Source organism: Aspergillus welwitschiae, assembly GCF_003344945.1.
Source record: "Aspergillus welwitschiae strain CBS 139.54b unplaced genomic scaffold BDQ94scaffold_65, whole genome shotgun sequence".
NCBI classification, from domain to species: domain Eukaryota; kingdom Fungi; phylum Ascomycota; class Eurotiomycetes; order Eurotiales; family Aspergillaceae; genus Aspergillus; species Aspergillus welwitschiae.
Window position 1 is genome coordinate 53,100 of NW_020798759.1, and position 20,433 is coordinate 73,532.

General features: G+C 51.9%; 9 protein-coding genes across 9 annotated transcripts; 3 read left to right on the forward strand and 6 right to left on the reverse strand.

The window, feature by feature from the left end:
- Positions 1-201: 201 nt before the first annotated feature.
- BDQ94DRAFT_163814 (uncharacterized protein) lies at positions 202-669 on the reverse strand (the record flags this gene model as incomplete). The annotated part of the gene is made up of 2 exons (XM_026769821.1): positions 202-282; positions 355-669. The coding sequence occupies 2 exons, from the start codon at positions 667-669 to the stop codon at positions 202-204; spliced, it is 396 nt and encodes a 131-aa protein (XP_026620248.1).
- Positions 670-759: 90 nt separating this feature from the next.
- ilv3B (putative mitochondrial dihydroxy acid dehydratase) lies at positions 760-3,463 on the reverse strand. The gene is made up of 3 exons (XM_026763725.1): positions 2,893-3,463; positions 2,544-2,757; positions 760-2,492 (listed from the first exon to the last, which is right to left on the reverse strand). The coding sequence occupies exons 1-3, from the start codon at positions 3,049-3,051 to the stop codon at positions 1,039-1,041; spliced, it is 1,827 nt and encodes a 608-aa protein (XP_026620249.1). The 5' UTR covers positions 3,052-3,463; the 3' UTR covers positions 760-1,038.
- Positions 3,464-3,530: 67 nt separating this feature from the next.
- Positions 3,531-5,355, reverse strand: BDQ94DRAFT_154344 (pex2/pex10/pex12 family protein). Its single transcript, XM_026768282.1, has 3 exons — positions 4,937-5,355; positions 4,605-4,868; positions 3,531-4,554 (listed from the first exon to the last, which is right to left on the reverse strand). Exons 1-3 carry the CDS (start codon positions 5,243-5,245, stop codon positions 3,682-3,684), a joined length of 1,446 nt encoding a protein of 481 aa, XP_026620250.1. The 5' UTR covers positions 5,246-5,355; the 3' UTR covers positions 3,531-3,681.
- Positions 5,356-7,287: 1,932 nt separating this feature from the next.
- On the forward strand, positions 7,288-8,642 carry BDQ94DRAFT_154345 (acid phosphatase PHOa; the record flags this gene model as incomplete). Its single annotated transcript, XM_026768283.1, has 2 exons — positions 7,288-7,321; positions 7,385-8,642. Coding segments are annotated over 2 exons (1,133 nt in total), but the record flags the coding sequence as incomplete, so codon positions are not given.
- A 211-nt stretch (positions 8,643-8,853) lies between these two features.
- Positions 8,854-10,501, reverse strand: BDQ94DRAFT_175817 (aldehyde dehydrogenase family protein; the record flags this gene model as incomplete). Its single annotated transcript, XM_026772565.1, has 4 exons — positions 8,854-9,741; positions 9,804-10,237; positions 10,318-10,387; positions 10,445-10,501. 4 exons carry the CDS (start codon positions 10,499-10,501, stop codon positions 8,854-8,856), a joined length of 1,449 nt encoding a protein of 482 aa, XP_026620252.1.
- Positions 10,502-10,894: 393 nt separating this feature from the next.
- BDQ94DRAFT_154346 (uncharacterized protein) lies at positions 10,895-11,723 on the reverse strand. The gene is made up of 3 exons (XM_026768284.1): positions 11,374-11,723; positions 11,169-11,307; positions 10,895-11,097 (listed from the first exon to the last, which is right to left on the reverse strand). The coding sequence occupies exons 1-3, from the start codon at positions 11,468-11,470 to the stop codon at positions 10,965-10,967; spliced, it is 369 nt and encodes a 122-aa protein (XP_026620253.1). The 5' UTR covers positions 11,471-11,723; the 3' UTR covers positions 10,895-10,964.
- Positions 11,724-11,988: 265 nt separating this feature from the next.
- Positions 11,989-15,685, forward strand: BDQ94DRAFT_185129 (putative importin 11; the record flags this gene model as incomplete). Its single annotated transcript, XM_026774799.1, has 7 exons — positions 11,989-12,349; positions 12,418-12,518; positions 12,585-12,722; positions 12,778-13,793; positions 13,848-14,320; positions 14,371-14,559; positions 14,618-15,685. The coding sequence occupies exons 1-7, from the start codon at positions 12,185-12,187 to the stop codon at positions 15,683-15,685; spliced, it is 3,150 nt and encodes a 1,049-aa protein (XP_026620254.1). The 5' UTR covers positions 11,989-12,184.
- A 203-nt stretch (positions 15,686-15,888) lies between these two features.
- On the reverse strand, positions 15,889-17,629 carry exg1 (glucan 1,3-beta-glucosidase). The gene is made up of 3 exons (XM_026774800.1): positions 17,391-17,629; positions 16,928-17,322; positions 15,889-16,871 (listed from the first exon to the last, which is right to left on the reverse strand). The coding sequence occupies exons 1-3, from the start codon at positions 17,465-17,467 to the stop codon at positions 16,093-16,095; spliced, it is 1,251 nt and encodes a 416-aa protein (XP_026620255.1). The 5' UTR covers positions 17,468-17,629; the 3' UTR covers positions 15,889-16,092.
- Positions 17,630-18,422: 793 nt separating this feature from the next.
- BDQ94DRAFT_163822 (uncharacterized protein) lies at positions 18,423-18,893 on the forward strand (the record flags this gene model as incomplete). The annotated part of the gene is made up of 3 exons (XM_026769822.1): positions 18,423-18,594; positions 18,651-18,787; positions 18,849-18,893. 3 exons carry the CDS (start codon positions 18,423-18,425, stop codon positions 18,891-18,893), a joined length of 354 nt encoding a protein of 117 aa, XP_026620256.1.
- Positions 18,894-20,433: the final 1,540 nt, after the last annotated feature.

Consider the following 20,433-nt stretch of genomic DNA (forward strand, 5'->3'; position numbering starts at 1 on the left):
ATGGTTTGGACCAATGAATGCTGGGTATCCGTCACGTTGGTCTGCTGGCTGGGCCTAGGGGGTTCCGAACAATCTGACAGATCCACCAGGTCTTTATTCGAACCAAAGCAAGGAGGAGGACGGCCTAATTTGTTTTAAGGATTGTTTCCCACCGAATGACGACGATATCTCAATTGTTGGTTGACCCAAGTAACCTCCGGGTCACATGGAGCTTTTTGACGCGGAGATTCCAGTCGGCGGGACGGTGATGCGGAGGATGATGCGCCTGATGTCGCAAAAGAACTGCGAGGCCGGTCAGCTATTGATCCCAAAGCCACGTAAAAGCCAGTTGTGCAGGAGACTCAAAAAGAGTACAGCACCGAGTTTCAGAGTGATGGTGGCCGGAGTTTGGCAGCGGCGGGCGCGCTCATACCTAGCTTCTGTGCAGCGCCAGTAATAGAAAATCGCAACCACACTTTGCGACTGAGGAACGCAAACCTTAACTGGCGTAACTGCAGGCGGGCTAGAATCGCGGAGCGGAATCCGGAAGAGAAGCAGAAATGGTGGCGGATAACGACAGGGAGCGGCGACAAACAACAGGCCTGTCAGAGGGTCGGAGGCAAGACCGTGGAGGATCTGCGATACTTTCGTTCGTCGCAAATTTGCCGGCGGTGATTCACATCCACTCATGGCGTCACGCTGCAGCTCGGTGGCTGACTCATCCCGCGCTAGTCCTTACAAGGTCGCTCGGGTGCCGGAGTTCTTGCCGCTCCAAACACGAGACCATCTTTCGTAGATGAATGGGAGGATTGTATACAGAAATGATCCTTTTTGAAGAATACAGGGCCAGCCAGGCATCATGGTCCTTTCGATTTCATTCATTGTTTGGAATCCTGATGTGTACATAGTATCAAACTATTCCAGAGTACTACCATGACAGGACAGCTGCGTCATTGGACAAGTCTCCACAGCCAAGTTGGGTTATAGTATGGATACACCTTGAGAGATAAATAAATCATTGAGAAACTGGGAATTGGACCAATCATGCCAGTCCACTCCCTAAAATAGATCCGTCATGGCTCCGTTCGAGGCATCTCCCACCAACCGGGCATATTTGGCCAGCACACCTCGTGTGACATGCGGTGCCGGGGGCTTCCACTCCCGCAGACGCTGCTGCACCTCCTCATCCGATACATCCATGGTGATGGCGTTCGATTCGGCATCAATTGTGATCACATCGCCGTCCCGAACAACGGCAATGGGTCCTCCTACAGCAGCTTCAGGGACAATATGCCCCACAATGAATCCGTGACTAGCGCCAGAGTACCGCCCGTCCGTAATCAGTGCCACGTTGGTGAGCTTGGCTCCCATGAGCGCTGCACTGGCCTTCAGTTGTTCCGGCATTCCCGGGCCACCCTTCGGGCCCTCGTAACGAACTACGATAACCAGGTTCTCGCCGTGAGGGATCTTGCCCTGGTTCAGGGCCTCGTTGAGCTGATGCTCCTTGTCAAACACGCGCGCCTTACCCGTGAACCGGAGCCCTTCCTTGCCGGTAATCTTAGCAACCGCACCACCGGGTGCAAGGTTACCTCGCAGGATCTGGAGGTGGCCCGTCGCCTTGATAGGGTTATCCAGGGGACGGATGATGACCTGGTCAGCAGACAGCGATGGGTGCGATGCGACGTTCTGGGCCAGAGTTTTGCCGGTCACGGTGGGGATATCGCCGTCGAGCAGACCAGCTGCGATCAACAACTTTTGAACCGACGGGATGCCTCCGACTTCGTAGAGGTCCGCCATGTAGTATTTCCCACTAGGGGACAGGTCCGCAATGAAAGGGATCTTGTTGCTGACCCGCTGAACGTCGTCCAGAGTAAGGTCCACGCCGGCAGTGCGGGCCATAGCCAGGAAGTGAAGCACACCATTGGTGCTACCTCCCAGGGCCATAGTCATGACCAGGGCATTCTCGAACGCCCGCTTGGTCAGCAGATCCCGAGGACGGATGTTCTTCTCCATGCAAATCTTGATGGCTTCAGCTGCCTTGACACACTCACGCATCTTAGTCGGGGAAGATGCAGGCGTAGAAGACGAGCCGGGCAAGGAGAGGCCCATGGACTCAATGGCCGTAGCCATGGTGTTGGCCGTGAACATACCACCACACGCCCCCGCGCTCGGGCAGGCATGCCTCTCCAGATCATCCATGATCTCGTCCTTGGTCTTGCTGGTATCACCTCCGTCATCCGGCTGACGGAGAGTGTTATATGTGTAGGCACCAGCCGCTTCGAAGCACGTCGAAACGCTTACCCGCTTCCGAAGGAGCTGGGAATACCCAACCTCGATAGTACCACCGTAGAGCATGATCGAGGGCCGATTGTGTCTCGCCATACCCATCACCACACCAGGCATGTTCTTGTCGCATCCGGGGATGGCAATGCAGGCGTCATGGTATTGAGCGCACGTTACGGACTCCACGCTGTCTGCAATGATCTCACGGGTTTGGAGAGAAAATCGCATACCTAACATTCTATTAGAAAGGGCTAGAATATTGACGTTTGTTCAGCACCAACCTTCACTCCCCATGCCAATCGCATCCGACACACCAATAGTATTGTACTGCCACCCGATCATGCCTTGGTCCGTGATCGCCTTCTTCACCGTCTTGGCCAGATCCAACAGGTGCATGTTGCAAGGGTTGCCTTCCCACCACACAGACGCAACACCAACCTGGGGACTCTTCGTCATGGCATTGTGATCGGGGATGCCTGCCGCGTAGAGCATAGCCTGTCCAATTCACACGAGGTCAACACTCGTCCAGAATCTGCGGGGAGAGCAACGGAGCAAAAAAAAAAAAAAAAAAAAAAAAAAAAAAACAACGGAGCAAAAAAAAAAAAAAAAAAAAAAAGCCTGATTACAGACCTTCGCGCCAGGGAACTCATGGCCCCTGGTGATAGTAGAAGACCAACGGTTCAAGACGGGGGTACCATCTTCGTGTTTTGTGCCCTCTGGTACGCAGGGAAATTCAAGGTACTTGGCCTCCCCCAAAGTGGATGACACGGCAGGTTTGGCGGGGTCCATTGTGCAGAGTCTGGAAGGTTGAAAGACAGAATAGGACTACAGGAGAACAGAAGGGATTGAACAGCTGCACTGGCCAATGGCCCATATATGGAGGGGATGGAGGATGAGGGGTGACGAGAGGCTATACCGAGCTCCGTGTTGTAAGTGTGCGTTCTGCACTCCAGAAGCCCCTCGTTCGCCTGGAGACTCGGAGGTACGGCGAGCGAGTGCCCCGGTTCAGTCGGCGAGCAGTCCGTTGCGGGGAAGACACGATCCGCGGTATAATCACCCTCGATCTGATTAGCTGCACTTGATGCTCGGGGGGAGGAACCGCAGGTTGTGATTCGAGCAGTCGGGCAGCTTGGGTGGGGTTCCGCTTGTGAAGGGTGGGCCAGCCATCACCGCCGATGGACCAGAGGTAGAGAATACAGTGAGTAGACTACTGGATATGTCTACTATTACTGCACTGTTTGTGAGCACATAAGAGGTTGAGAGGAGCATAAGGTGCTGGGTATCTTCCATTTATTGCCAACTCCAAGCAATAACTGTCATCATCATCCATAGCATGACACCAACGACTGGACTTAGACTGGCTATGTGCCAGACGATGCAATGCTACCCTCAGTGACCTCCAAACAGGATGCCGAATCTCTACTGTACTGATCCGTTCGTCTCTGATTCCTCATCTTGTACCTCTTCCAGTGCATCCTTCTCGATGGTCGACCATTGACTTGAGTGGTGAAGCGCCTCATCCGACGTCACCTCCTGCAATGGGCTTGTTTTCCCAGTGCTCTCCCCCGCCACCAGTTCGTCCGCGCCGCTGTCATCGCCATCCACCGCAAACCCCACCATCTTTCCCGAGCTTGACTGGGGTCGCGTTTCTTCCAGTACATCGCCATTCCAGGGTTTGCATTTCTTCACAATCTCGCCACAGCGTAGACAGACCCAGCCTTCTCCTTCCTCGCCTTCGAGCTTCTGTACAATACAGACAAAACAATATATACAACCGCAGGGTATAGTTTCATAGGGGTTAGTTATATCCGTTTGGGCTGACCCAACAATACCCCCCGACGAGGCTGACGCGGCTATTGCTTCACCCTCTGTCGTGGACGTGGGGTTGTTGTCTTTGTAGCAGATAGCGCAAGTCCTTTCTGGAAGGAAGGCCAATTCTCCCTGCTTTCCGGTTTGTTCTTCGTCCTCGCTGCCCGATTTGAGGGTAGACAGTGTCTTCCGCCACAGTCTGGAGAGCCATCGACGCCACCGACTGATACCCACGAGCGGCAAAAGGAAGAGGAGAAATTCGGTCATCGCGTGCCACACAAGTTGACGGTTAAGGTATTCGAATGACACCTCACGGCTCGCCTGTGCAGAAGGTGGAATCAAGCGCATACGAAGCACGCGGTCGACCAGGGTCCGATATCGGCCATTCACTAAGAATACAAGGAAGGAGACAAACGCGGCGATCGAATGAGAGGCGGAAACGAGGTCTGTCATGCGGGCGAGCATGCGTACTTCCTGAGATGGCTGCATTTGTGAGAATCATGCACAAGGATCCGATAAACCTAAATACTTACCTCTTCGTATCCGCTCTCTTGGTTGATCAGCCAGCTTTCCCATTTCCCCCAAGCGTAGCGGCCACCGACCGTAAGCAGACCATATAGGGATTTCTGCCACTTTGTCGGAGCCGAATGCACAGGTCCTTTGCTGCGACTATCAATGTATTTTAGGTTCTGTAACGCCGCGCCATAGGAGGCATCGTGGTCCCATATCGAGAGCTTGAAAAGGATCGCACGGAGGGCGAATTGAATCTCGTGAGACCAGTCTTCACGTAGTTGAGGCTGGTACAGATGGGCGTTAGCTTCATCCACGATACATCACCCAATATCCTATCCGGACCTAGACTAACCCCGTAATATTTCAATGCGTCCCCGACCTGTCCTTTCAACAGTCCCAGTAATTCTTCATCTAACAGTTCGGCGTCGACCTGACCGACGCGGTACGCAGGCCTGATACCCTCCCGGCCTCTGATGGCGTTCCATAGCGAGAAACCCGACTGGGGCAGCTTATTCAGAGGATAAGGGAGTCTCTGAAGGGTTGGATGATTGAGCGGCGACGTCCGCTGCTGCTCCGCCAGCCGGGCGCGAGCTTCCGCTTCGCGGAGACGACGACGTTCCAGAACCCTTTCCTGGGCAGCGGCGAAATTTGTAGAACTCATCGTTGAATCATTGTCGGGATATCAGATCTGAAGGGTCGATAAGGGCGCTTGGAGAAGGTTGTTGAAGGTCAAGGCGACAACCTCGAAGTCCGCACTGTGGACAATCATAGTAGGACCGTTGACGGCTCCAGCTCAGTCGGTTGTCCGTTCGGAAGGGAAACAGCCGAGGTTGAGATATAAGCACGTGACTTGACCGATGATAAGCCCTTATAAAGAAGCCTGTTAACTATGAGGTTGGTAATATTACTAAATATGTGCATACAATGACCAACAATGGGTTGTTACTAGCAAGGATTTTTAAGGACGATTGCAAATGCCTTAAGCGATATAATGCCCTCCTTGTCGGGTCTTATGGGGAAAGCATATCAATGCATCCGGTGAATCCAGAGAGCATGCATGGTCACATGGCGATAGGAATAGAGCAAGATAGGAGTCCATCTTCTCAATTTCCCGCCTGCTTGCCGGCTCCACTGCGATTCCCTGTGCCAGAAAAGGTAGCATATCACTTGACTACATGATAGATATGAATTTAATACCCCTTACCTTCGAGACCATCACACAAGCCGAGCAGCCTGCGGTCTCACTACGGAAGTCAGCCTCGTGAATGAGTCGAATGCAACCCTACCCTACCCTACTTATTATTATTGAAGTCAGCATTGGGATGCTAGTCAACAGCTGAGAGCAGAGATCGATTCAGCCAGGTGTGGGAATACTATGTGCCAAGCATGAGCAAGGTGGCATGCGACCACAATCCCCGGCGCCCTGAAAGTTGATGTTGTGTCGGTGTTAACCGACATGGAGCTCCTGCTAGTAAAATCCTCCGAAGGGGAATGGACGTTCCATCTGCTGCACGAGGGTCGAGCATAATTACATCCATTTCACTCTGGTTGGCTGGCCTATGATCCAGGGCCGAAAGACTTCCTGGCCAGTGCCCTTGACCACGCTGCAGGGTGTTCGGCGCCCCGAAACAAACAGAGCCAGCCAGCGGTGCACGTGCGGCCCTCAACTGGCACTGGCGCCCCGCTTGGGGTTGCGGTGCCAAGCCGCTGGGAAGCTTTAGTGCCGGCGGAGCTGAGATCCCTGGCTGGAGATATCTACATCCGATATAATAGTTAGTTGACTGGTTCTTATTGCGTCTGCTGGGTGTTGTCTTACCTTCCTCCCCCCCAGTCTCCGCACATGATGAAGAAATTGGTATGCAGAGGAGCCTAGTAACATTCAGTCGGATCTCGTATCCATCTCCCCCACTTGCTAAGGTTCGGGCGTACCACACTCCCAACCATATCGGACGACGGCACCTTGGTCTTGGCCTTGGTTTAGGAACAATCCTGCTGTCGACAGTCATTCACTATTACTACTAACCTAGTACTTAGTTTCATCCTCGCCCAGAGCCAAGAATTGCGGACTGTCATCGAATAGGAACATCCGCCTTGGCCGCGTGCTTCTCTCAACTGTCACTCTGTAGTCGTTATCGTGTACCTGGGTGGATACGCATTTCACTGCCAGGGTACCAAATAGTTGCGCTGTCAGCCCATGGAAATGGCACATGGTCTCGCGTGCTCTCGTTCACCTTGCTGCCTGCTATTCTAGTCGTAGTACCAACGCCCGCTCTTCTCCTCTCCCTGGCGGTATAAGAGGCCGCAACCCACTCGTTTCGTACTGCAGGTTTCCCTCGTAGTTGACTGCTGATCATCCTCCCCATCTGTCTCTTCTCACCTGACGATCGCCAGCTTACTACCGTCAGAGAAAGTCAATTCACGATGAAGGCTACTGTTGCTTCTCTGTTGGCGGCGGCCTCCGTGGCCTATGCCCAGGTTACCAACGTGTCGGAGCCTTCCCTCTCTGCAATTGAGAAGGACGCTGCCACCATCAAGCCGTACTCGCCGGTGTCTAACGTTCAGGGTCTTGCCTTCAACCGCTTCTTTCAGGTGTGGCTCGAGAACATTGTATGTGCCAGGCTTTCTAAATCCATCACATTTGGTTGTACTCTTCTCTGACTTGTCATCTCGTTCAGGACTATACGGATGCGGCCGCCGATGAGAATATGAAGTGGCTTGCCTCCCAAGGAATCACACTGTAAGTCTTAGGCTCAGGCAATCAGACCGACCAGACTAGAAGCAGATATTGAACGCTTCATAGGACCAACTTCCACGCTGTCACTCATCCTTCTGAGCCGAACTACTGCGCCTCCGCCTCTGGAGACACCTTCGGCATGGACAATGACGATTTCATTCAGATTCCCGCCAACGTGTCGACCATTGCCGATTTGTTCGACACCAAGAGCATTTCTTGGGGAGAGTACCAGGAGCACCAACCCTACCCCGGATTCCAGGGATTCAACTACTCCAACCAGAAGACTTACGCCAACGACTATGTGCGTAAGCACAACCCCCTGATCCTGTTCAACTCGATCGCCGAGAACAGCACTCGTCTGCGCCAGATCAAGAACTTTACCAGCTTTGAGGATGACTTGGCCAGCCACAAGCTTCCTCAGTACGGCTTCGTTACTCCCAACATGACTAATGATGCGCACGACACCAACATTACTTTTGGCGCCAAGTGGGAGCGCACCTGGGTTACTCCCTTGCTCAACAACTCCTACTTCATGAATGACACTCTGCTCCTTCTGACTTTTGACGAAGACGAGACTTACGCTAAGCACAACAAGATCTTCAGCATTCTCTTGGGTGGTGTCATTCCTGACCACTTGAAGGGTACCACGGATGATACCTTCTACACCCACTACTCTGTGATCGCCTCCCTCTCCGCGAACTGGGGCTTGCCTTCTCTTGGGCGCTGGGACTGCGGTGCCAACATCTTGGAGATTGTTGCGAATAAGACTGGCTATGTCAATTATAACGTTGACACCACCAACCTGCATGTCAACGAGACCTACCCCGGCCCGTTGTCTGCTGGCATATACTCCAAGTACTCTTCTGTGTGGCCCAACCCCTTGACTAACGCCACCTGCTCCGCTGGTCATGGCATCCTGGACATTGTGAAGGAGACCTACGCCAACACTAAGCCTACATACAACTACACCAGCCCCTACCCTTATGACACCAAATCCGGCTACAACGTCAATGTCACGGCGACCAAGAAGTCGACTACCTCCAGCTCTAACTCCACCTCTTCTTCCTCATCTCCTAGCCCCTCTACCAACGCTGGAATCTCTCTTGTGTCGCCCAGTACCGGTCTTTCCGGTCTTGTTATGGGACTGATGCTCGGTTTGTTGTGAGGGTGACTTGCACTTGAGCTTGGGCTTAGTTGTAGACCGCTAGTTGCATTTACAAAAGGAACTGGGGCATAGGTGATATGAGTGGGACAAATTCTTGGAGAAAAGCGGCTTTAATGTATTTTACGAATGGTAATGACACTCACGAGATGAGAGTTCCCAGATTTGCTAATGCAGAACGGCACTGAATCGTTCAATCAATATCTAATACTTGCCTTCCTACAATGAAAGCCGGTGTTCGAAACTGCTCACAAGACATGTGACTGCGCAGTATTTCATTCCAGGCCAATTTGTTTCAAGTAGAGGTAGTTCAGCCAATACAACTAGTTACGCATACTAGGCTGAAGTAAGAAGACACGCTATCCATCAGCTATCAAGATCCCGCCTGGATCAGGATAGCCTTGGTCTCGAGATAGCCATCCATACTATGCAGAAAGCTCTCACGACCCATTCCACTCCCCTTAAAGCCACCGAAGGGCATATCTTTCGGCATACAGGGACTCGTGCAATTCACGCCGACAGTACCGGCCTCCAGCAGCTTCGACACTCGCACAGCCCGGTCAATATCCCTCGTGAAGACAGCTGCATACAAGCCATACTCACTGTCGTTGGCCTTTGCGAGTACCTCTTCCTCCGTCCTGAATGTGTTAATAACAACTACAGGCCCAAAGACCTCCTCTTTCATAATCTGCGCATCCTCCGGCGCGTTCTCAAACACCGTTGGCTTGATGAAATATCCATTCTTCGCATCACCGCCGAGTGTCAGTATACCTTCCTTCTCGCCAGCAATCAAGTACGATTTGACTCGCTCATACTGGATTTGATCGACCTGTGGACCGAGGGTAGTCTCCTTGTCTAGGGGGTCTCCCAGAACCGCAGCCCCGAACATGCTTTTAAACATAGCCAGAAACTTGTCTGCCACAGACTCGTGCACGTAGATACGTGAGTTGGCATTGCAAGTCTGACCACTAAAGATCTGGACACTAAAGGAAGTCTGCGCTGCAGCAGATTCAAGGTCCGCGTCGGGAAATATGATGGCGGGGGTCTTGCCTCCAAGCTCCACGTGCACTGTTTTCAAATTGGACAAAGCAGCATATGACTGGATTTTCCTACCGGTCTGTGTTGAGCCTGTGAAACTGAGACAGCGCACTTCCATGTGTGAGGCTAGGATAGCTCCAGTGGTTGGACCATAGCCTGAAAGCACATTTACCACTCCTGGTGGGAAGCCGGCCTCAGCAATCAGTTTCGCTCCCAGGGCACACTATTAACTGTTAGTTCGGCAAGTAAAAGGGCTCTAAAAGAATTTTTGCGAGATTGGCTCACTGTGAGGGGCGCTTTCTCGCTGCTCTTCAAGACTATGGTGTTCCCGGCTGCTAACGCAGGAGCAATCTTGATGCCGAAGAAGGCAAACGGTACATTCCAAGGTATAATAGCAGCCACCACGCCATACGGCTCCCTGGATGTTATGTTGAGCTGGCCGGGGGTGTTCCAGCTAGATGATCCTTGAACGGTCCAGCCTGCCTCAGCAAAGTATGAGAATGCATCCGCTGCCACGCTCGCATCGATGTATCGGGACACCGGCTTCCCGGAAGACAATGCCTCCAAGCGGGCGAACTCTTGCTCGTGCTCACGGATGAGCGAGGCTAGTTTATGGAAGTATTTGCCCCTCTGGGTAGGTGAGAGATCCCTCCACGCTGGGAATGCGGCTTTGGCTCCTGCAACGGCTTCGTTCACGTCGGCTTTATTGGCTTCGTGGACTAAGAGTATGTAAGTTATACTGGGCTTTGCTATATATGTTTGCGGCTTCCGGAGATGGAGGTCAGTTGTGCTCACATACCATCTGCAGCTGGCTCACGAGTAAAGGGATTGATCACAGGAAAAGTGTTGCCATCTGACGAGGATCGAAACTACTTGGTATTGCACTGAGTATGAAAACATCTGATCCTGCAGGGAATCGGCCCTACCTCGCCGTTGATGAAGAGCCGCGTCTCAATTGAAGTCTGGGTATTATCAATCATCATGATGATGCTAACGAGGATATAAACTCGCATCCGTGCAGAACAAACACAATGGGTTCAGCATGCTTCCATGCATCAAGTTTTTATACGCCTCTCATAGCCATGCAGGCGATAAGGTTAACTCATTCCAATGCTAACGATAACCAACTTAGCTTGGCTGTTGACGTGTATAGGGCCCAAAAACAGGTCACATACACGTATAGCATGGAAGAGAGCAACCTGTGTCTCAAGGAAATTCACATGGACTATTCTAATGCGTCTGTATACATAGCAGTCAAGCTCTACTGTTGTAGTGGTGGCATACAATTTACTGGTTAGCCTTTCTTTGCTTCCTGGTACGAAACGCCATTCCCGACCAACTCGGTCAAAAATACTATTGCATATCTGCAAAATCAAGGCTAAACAAGGCAATCAAAGTTGCTTTTTATCTCTCATCAAAAGTTTCATTATATTATACATAGCGTGTTTATGGAGCCAGTCCCTCACGCTTCAAATCTTGGATACCCAAAGTATCTTGATCGCCAGGGCGACGCTCGGACTCCAGCTTCACCTTGTCCTCAGGACCACCAGGGCCCGTGAATTGTCCAGCCTTTGCGAGTCTGGAAAGGGAAATTCGATTAGTACAAACCATAGTTTGATGGATGATTTGTGTGGATGATGAAAGACTCACCGGCCGCGATCATCACGAATGCCTCCCTCCTCTTCTGGGATGGGCTTGCGGTCGCTGCCGGAAGCGCCTGCTTCTCTGCCAGTACGAATGCCTGTCTCGAACTTCCTGTCCACCATCTCGTTCACTCCAGACTCAAGGGCTGTGATTGTTCAGTATATGGTTGTCGCAAAAGGTGGCGTGTGTGATCTTTAGACGAGAGACATACTGGAATCGCTCTTGGGACCAAGGCCCTGCTTGGCTTGATAGGAGTTGAGATCCTTTTCGGCATCGTAAGCGATGCGAACCTTGTCGTAGTCGCTCATAGTGGTGGTAGAGTTTGTTTCTGAGTGTTCAACAAGAGATTTGATAAAGTTTCCTTAATGGTGAATGCTACAGACTAAGTAGCAACAAAGAGGCCGAACTATATATGTGCCATCTTGAATGTCTTCGTCGTCAGGGACACTGTGAGTATTGCATCATCCTACATCATAGATATGTAACGAGAAGTGAATTAGTCTCCAGTCGAACCCATTTCTCTCTGCTGGAACCTGGTCTCGACACCCAACCCAAAGAAGTGGCCAGTTGGGATATGATATCATCACCTCTCTTACATCAAGCCTCAGGCTCTCCTCTCAGATCCAGCCCTAAGTAGTCATTGTCTGATCGGGACTAGCCGTCAGGGTCCGGCCCTAGGGTTTTTCGGAAAGGAACAACCATGACCCGGATGGTCCCTCCTCGGCGGGGAAACCCGAAAGAGAGAATCCGTGAAGCCCGATGACTGGCGGCGAAGCTTGCCTTGGCCTTCATTGTTGCTTTGCTTCCTTTCCCATCAAAGAATCCGATTTCGTGTTGACAGTCAATACTCGAGGCACCTAGCCCACTTCTCTGTTCTACCTACCTGTTGAGTAGTCAGAGGCCCAGTCCTGGCCGTTCTTCGGTTTGGATCCAATTACCTTCTGAACTACTACTTTGTAGTAGTAGATACATCCCTCCCTCCTTGACAGCTTCCAGCTGCCGACCATTATACGTCCCATACAATGGCCCCAATCGTCGAGTTGGCTGGGGAGGCCAACCCCCTGACCCCGCAGAATGTCCTTAATGCGCTGGTTCTTGCAGCTAGCTCAATTCAGCAACAGGTGCAATCGGGCACCCAGCAACTCCAGAATTGGGAGAAGCAGGAGGGTTACTATTCATCGCTTCAGGTATTTTCCTTAGCCTTGATCCAAATTGTGCTCATATGTTTCTACCCCTTGATACTAACACCATCCAGGATGTATTCCTGGACCATTCTGTTCCCCCTGAAGTTCGATACCTCTCCATCATCCAGTTGAAGAACGGTATCGACAAGTACTGGCGAAAGACTGCGACAAAGTATGCGCGCCTCAACCCCCCACCTCGGATCGACACATTGTGCAACCAAAAACTGACCTCCTCAAGTGCCATTAAGAAGGAAGAAAAGGAACGGATAAAGACTAGGGCCTTACAGGCGGGTGTCGTCGAGCCGGCTCCTCTTCTGGCTCTTCACAATGCGTTGATGATTGCTAAGATCATGCGCTATGAATTCCCTCAGGACTGGTGAGTGCTGACGCGCTGGGATTTGGCTTGTATTGTACGTACTGACGGTGTCTAGGCCGGATGGGATCACCTCCCTCATTGCTCTCCTCCGCTCTTCTACCCAGCCTGGCGCAAACCCGTTGCAATTGCCCCGGACCCTTATCATCCTCCTACAGATTATCAAAGAGCTTTCAACGGCTCGGCTGCAAAGAACCCGCGCGAACCTACAATCCGTCTCTCCAGAAATCTTCCATCTGCTGGGGAGCATATACGTGGACAAGGTGAACAGTTGGGCTTCTTTCCTGGAGCAAGGGGGCTTTGATGAGGCAACGTTGCTAGATGTGATCGAACAAAGCCTAGTGTCTCTTAAGGTCATCCGGCGTCTTGTTATCGCCGGATATGAACACCCAAACCGCGATAAGGATGTCCGTGACTTCTGGGTTCTGACCCATTCCCACTTCAGTAGATTCCTGGGATTTATCAATGGCCCCGCTACAATGTCAGAGCAAATCCATAGGGCAGTTGAGAAGCACCTGTTGCAACTTTCCAAGCTTCACGTGGAAATGGCCAAGGATCGCCCGGCATCTTTCGCGTTGCTCCCGGACAGTATACCGCTCGTCCAGTCCTACTGGACCTTAGTAGTCAAGTTGGGAGAGAATTACAGTCAATTGGGCGGGGACGGTGAGCCGGAGGGAAAGTCCTTGATGGAGAAGACCGGCCTCAGGGCTCTCCTTCTAATCAGGGCTTGTTCCAAGATGGCCTTTAACCCGGCACAGACATTCAAGTACCAAACTCCGCAAGACAAGGAGGAGAAGAAACAGTCTGTGGAACTCATCAAAGCCCAACTGTTCACCCATGACTTCGTCGTTAATGTCATGGAGCTTCTCGTCACCCAATTCTTCCGATTTAGGAAGAATGACTTTCAGGAATGGGAGGAGGATCCTGAGGAGTGGGAGAGGAAGGAGGAGGATATTGCCGAGGCCTGGGAATTCTCCATCCGGTCGTGCTCCGAGAAGCTCTTCCTTGACCTCGTCATTCACTTCAAGGAGTTGCTCATCCCGCGTCTTCTGACGGTCTTCTACAACTTCGCAAGTAAGCATCCAACATCGAGCCGTGTCGAAATAACCTCACTAACGATCTCGATAGGCCCTGATAACCGCGACGTCCTGTTGAAGGATTCCCTGTACGCTGCCATTGGCCTGTCTGCAGCCAGTCTGGAACAACACTTGGACTTCAACAAGTTCCTTGAGACAACGCTTGTGCCTGAAGTCCAGATCCAGGAACAGGGATACAATGTCCTCCGGAGAAGAATAGCCATCGTCTTGGGCCAGTGGGTCCCGGTAAAATCCAGTGAGCTCAACAGGAACGCCATCTACCAGATCTTCCAGCACCTCCTCAGCAAGCAAGATCCGTTAAACGACCTGGTGGTCCGCATTACCGCCGGACGGCAGCTCAAGAACGTGCTCGACCCCTTCGAGTTCTCCCCTACTGAGTTCCTGCCGTATGCACCGGCCATCCTGCAAGACCTAATGTCCCTCGTCCAAGAAGTCGAACTTTCGGAGACCAAGATGGGGCTTCTTGACACGGTCCGTATGGCAGTTGTAAAGATGGAAGACCACGTATGTGTCATCCTCACCCAACCTAGTCCCTACCTCTAACAACAGAATAGATCGCACCCTTCTCCGACCAAATCCTGTCCCTTCTTCCCCCGCTATGGGAGAGTTCCGGCGAGGAGCACCTGATGAAGCAAGCTATCCTAACGCTGCTTTCGTCCCTGATCCACTCCCTCAAGCAGGAATCCGTCAGATACCACTCCCTGATCCTGCCTCTCATCCAGAACTCCGTGGAACCAGGCTCTGTAAGCATACCCTCATTCCTCAACAAACCCACCCAACCCATCTAACCACACCCCCAAGGAAACTCTCATCTACCTTCTCGACGAAGCCCTCGACCTCTGGTCTGCCATCCTAATGCAAACGCCCGCCCCGGCCTCCCCCGAAATCCTCTCTCTCATCCCCGCGCTCTTCCCCATCTTCGAAGCCGCCACCGACAGCGTCCCACAGGCCCTCCAAATCGCCGAATCCTACATCCTGCTCGCCCCGCAAGAAATCCTCAGCGACCGCATCCGCTTCCCCCTCCTCGTCTCCTTCGAAACCCTCCTCAAACTCACCACCAAGCAACGCCTCGGCGTCGTCCCCCGCCTCGTAGAACTACTCCTCCGCGGCGCCAACACCGTCGACAACGGCAGCGAAACCACCTACAGCATAATCACACGCTCCCTCCTCGACAGCTCCTTCCTCCCGGCCCTTCTCGAAGGCCTCCACTCCGCCCACGAAGCAAGCCAAACCACCGGCCCGAACCGCAAACAAACCTCCGTCTACGGCGTCGTCGAAACAGACTACTTCTCCGTCCTGGCGCGTCTCGCTCTCGCCTACCCCAAGATCTTCACGTCCGCCGTCTCCGCCGCCACCAACAGCCCCGAAGAAACCGTCCTCTCATGGCTCCTCACAGAATGGTTCCTCCACTACGACAACATCGGCAGCTCCACCCAGAAGAAACTCCACGCCCTGGCCCTCACCCAACTTCTCACCCTCAATGGACCGGACTCTCAGCCCCCGCCTTATCTTCTCAATAACCTTCAGTCCTATCTCACCATGTGGACTGACATCGTCACTGAACTTGCCGAAGGCACAGATGGCAGTGGGGCTAATCCCGACGATCCCCGCGGAGGCAGCGACTATCTGATCTACTGGAATAATGCCCAGACGGGAGCGGCCGATGAGCATGAGCCGCCGGAGAATGTGCGGCGACGGGAATGGGATGAGTCGGATGTGCTGCATAAGGTCAACATTAGGGACTTTATCCGTGAAAGGCTTCATTCGTTGATTGTGGGATGTGGCGGCGAGCAGAGGTTCCAGGAGGAGTGGTTGCTTAATGTTGATCGGGAGGTGGTTGCTTCGTTTGGGGCTTTGGGGTTGTTGTAGATCTGAAAAGGGAGGAGTGAATTAGGTTGAGGTTATGTGTGGTAAGAAGGGAGGATACGAAGAGAGAGGTGATTTGATATGTGTGTTTGTGTTCGCCCGTGTCATATCGTCTACTGGACAATAACTTGCATCTTTATGGGATAGCATACTTACATAGTTGAATACCCCTTGCATAGATAGTAGCTCTGACTTTAGAGCTGAGAAATGAAATTACCATGCGAGACTGATCTTGTTTGTTTAAGTAGTGTAGAGGAAGAGCAAGGAAGAAAGGGATAAGCAGTGCAGGTCTCAACAAACATCAGCACGAGAGGGGATAAGCCCCAACTATGAATCATGACGCATATGAAAGAATGACAAAGGATATCTTGGGGAGTAATATCCAAACGCTCAATCGCCAAATTAGTCTTTCAAGAGCACTGATGAGGGTATTGTCTATCAGTAGGGGAGGTAGGAAAGAGTTGGTTAGCGAGAAGGTCTTGCATGTCCCATCCCGGGGCACCCTCGGTCTTCCAAGTCCAGAAGAGCCATCCACTCTTCATCTCGTAAGCCTCCAACTGAGCCTCAATGTAGCGACGGGTATTCGCTTTCTCATCAGCTGAGAAGTCAGCCACAGAACCAGTACTCTTGCCGGTGCAGTCACCATACTTGGTGGTGGACATGTATGTGCCATCGTAGCGAGCGGCATTACCAATGCCGTTGAGATACTTGGCACAATCGGTTAGAGCACCGGTCCACTCACCCACGACGACAGGCTTGTCTGATTGCATTGTGTGTTGTGTGGCGAGAGAACACGCCGTTTTGACATGGTCATCGATGCTCATGGAAAGCAAGCCGGTGTCAAAGACTTGATAGTGATGCGTATCCATGACAACATTGCTACCTTGCATGAACCCGTTCCAGGACTCCACAGGCTGAAAGCCGTCCGACATGAACAAAGCAGTAGAGGGGTTGAGACGCTGGACATCGGCCAAAGCACCGTAGTAGTAGTTCTTGAGGCCATCCTCGTTTACGCCACCGGGGATGTTGGGTTCGTTGACGGCCTCGATCGCCGTGACGGTATCGGACTGAGCGTAGCGCCTTGCAAGAGCATCGAATGCGGTCATAGTTTGGTTGACTGTGTCCCCTTGCTGCCACTGGATGGGACCTCGATGTCCACTATTGTCAAATCCGTTTTGAGAGCCCGGTGCTATGTTTTTGTCAGAAGACCCAAAGATGAGATGCACGAGAAATCACATAACTTACCACCGTGCAGATCAACAAGAACTTTGAGGCCAGCAGCTCTAGCCCAGGTGACCGCCTGGTCGAGATAGTCGATCTGACCGCTGACATACGGCTCACCATCAATGGGAGCAACGGCCCAGTATCCAATAGGAATGCGGACATGATTCGGTCCTGCCTGAGCCATACGGTCAAAGTCACTTTGCGTGACGAACGAGCTCCAGTGAGACGACAATTTAGCCTGGGCTTCATCTTTGCCCAATATCTGACACAGTGTCCATTCATCTACCGCACCACCTCCAGTACTGTCATAGAGTGAAGGTGTAATCCAAGGCTCGGTCACCAGCCAGCCACCCAGATTGACACCTCGGACTATCTGGCTCTTGTAATCAAAGGAGCTCGAGGCGCCTTGCCGGCGGCTATACTCAACAGTAAGCCAATGACTATGAACAGAAGGGGAAGACTTGATGTATCCGGCACAACTTACACTCGTGGCACAGCTTGTGCACTAGCAGCCAAAAGAGACAACGCCAAAAGCGCCTTCTTTGCGCTTTCCACAAACATATTGAAGATACGGTTCCGTAGAGTATTCAGCGAAATATATCAGAAGGCTGGGATAGAACAATGCCGTCTATGGGAAGCCAGGACCGGATAGAATGGAATGCGCCTGGTTTAAGTAAACGGAGGCTGAACACGCTGGCTGTCAATTGACCGCAAGCAAACGACAAGCCGTCTCCCAGATCTGGATCGCTAACTGATCTACAGAATCTTAATATCAACTGGTCTGTTTGCAGATGCCGATCTCCAAGTCAACCTCGACCTCCGCACTTGATCGTGAACTGGGACCCACCGAAAACAGACGCACGACAAAGCGGTGCCCGTAAGGATAGTAGATAAGGTTGGGGGAGAATGATCCACTATAGAAAATGTGGAGAACAGATTGCCTCTGTTTTCCTGTGTCGTCGACGATGTTACAGCACCGCAATGACAACAGAAAGCTGTCTAGACCTGGCTCTGAATCAAGACTTATTGATGTGCTGGATATTGATTCAGGCCGGCTGCATGAAAAATACAGGATACGTGGGCTTAGGCAAAGTGAAGTCACTCTGACAGGGCAATAGATTTAAAGAATATAAACAGTGGAAAGGGGGGAGAGAAAATGAGCACTGGTGATATAAGAGTGAGCCGGACACTCGCAGTCAAGATTGCTAGGTGCTCGCCCATCTATGGTTTGGAGGAGGGAGTCTACCAGATCATTTCAGCTCGTTGAGGAAGGAACGGTCCGGCCAAGGCTCGTTCTCAAGGCACAGATGCGGCATCAGCATCGTTTTGGGCATTTGCAGCCACTGTAGGCCAGGGGAGGCAAGGTATACACTCTGCCGCGGTGTAACATTTTCACCAATAACCCAGCTCATAACTGCAGTAGCCTTACATGTAGCCAGGGGTCAATGCAACTGCTATGCAGTGCGCATGACCCGGGGTATCATCGCCATGAGCAACCACCGTCCTTTTCATCCGTATGGAGTGGTTCGATGCCAATTGTTGCGTACTATTGTGGGGGTGGGTAACATCTCCGCGTGAACAATGCGGCAAGTCATTGTGCGATGCTCGATCCGGCGAGCATCCAAAGGACGAGGATACAGAACCGGACGGCAACAACCAGAAAATAGCGCCGAGCCAAGACGAGGAAAGTATCGAAGGGAAAGGAATGAGGGAAGCAAAGGTTAAAAATCCAAGAGCAACTTAGTAAAGACTACGGATCCGGTGACACCATCACGTGGCCCCCATCCAAGCTGGAACTTTTGCTCCCCGCGAGAAACAATTTGCGTCTGCATCATTGCGACGCATAAATGTCCCCAATTGGTCCATGGTACCAGATCAGGAGTCTAAACGAGTGACCGGCTCAACCACCCTGCCAAGGAACTTACTTCAACCTCCTTCCCAGGCACGCCCCAGGAGTTCGCGTCAGGCAACAGCAATTAATGACTAACAGCTTTCTCTCAGTTAGTTATTCCCTCCGAACTCCATACCTTCAGCCACAGTGGATTCAAACGGTCAATAGTTGCATGAAGTGGACGAACACCCGAATGATTAGGGGTGGTTTCTCCATCGTCTCTCATACAGTATACTCTACGACCAATAGAATCAATAGTACGGGGATTGTTATTATATTTCAGGGGAACGGAGGCCCCCTCACAACCTGATGCTCACTAGCGAAACAGTGGAATCCAGTCCCAATTCATCTAGAAGCCTGTTTAACAGGCCCCCTGGACGAATCATCAGTTCAAATCAACTTCATTGGGCTCGGATCAAAAACTAAAAGCGGCTTCCTTCTTCGAAGCTAGGAGGCGGATACTAATGCGGAGAATTGCCCGGTTGACGTATGCGGCTGGGGACCAGGCCGAGCCACTTATGGAGAAAGCCATGCTGCTAATTATACGGAAGAGAACGGAGGGCTAGAGAGCCACCACGTCTGGGAAATGTCCTGCCCCTGAGCATAGTGACGATGAACAACCCAACTGCCGACGCTAAGTCGGCTCAGAGATCCGGTCTGCATCGCCGCCATCCCGCCTAGTGGCCTTCTTTGTGGCAAACTTGGCTGGGCGGACGCTGCTATCCCCCTATTCAGATGCGCGTTACTGGCTCTCCGGAACTAGACGGTGGATGAGGATCCTAAGCCAAGGTCAAGCACAAGGGCCATATGGATGAGTAGGCTGTGGTAGGACCTCACGAACTTGTGGGTGCAAGCTTCATGTCCCGGTTTACCCACCTTTCTGCTCTCGATTTAGATAGATGCTGTGTCTGTTTACTGTTGCCCCCCTTAAGCCTCGACTATTATATCTGCCATTACTAAAATTTAATATCCGGGTTTCTCGGAACTCGGAACTACGCACCGGAAAACTCAAGAGTAGCACATCTACGTACGACTTCTACTCCGCTCCTGCTATTAGTCGGGGTCGAAGTAGGACCATCAAGACAATAGCAAGTGTCTGACGGTGGTTTCAGACAGGCCGATCGTGGCGACAGCGGCGTTGTTATCTGTAATCACGAGTATCAACAAAAGAAAGAGCGGTGACAGACCTGTCAGTGCGCACGCATGTAGCGACACAATTCTTCGGTACCGATGCTCCTGTAATCTGTGCCTGTAGATCAGACCCGTGATCTCACCTACAAACGTTTTACCTAGTCAGGACCAAGGACAGTAGGTGAACTGGGATGGCAGAGCAAGAAGTGATTGGGGGAGGACCCCCAATGGAAGGCAAATGGAAAAGAGTGCGACGTTCTTTATTGAGATCTCAGTTAAGATCTAGCGAACGGAACTGTTGTTGATCAGCGAATAGAGACCATGGATCTTACTTAAGATGGACAGTTAACGGTAGGGACTACCACATTCTTCTTGGCGGCCGCCCGCATCTCGGAAGCAACCAACTCACAATGTACTGATGCGTAGCGACTAGTGAGCTAGGGGTCAGATAACCATATTCGGACATCAGGCCTTTTTGTCCGGCCGAGTCGGCGCAGACGTGATG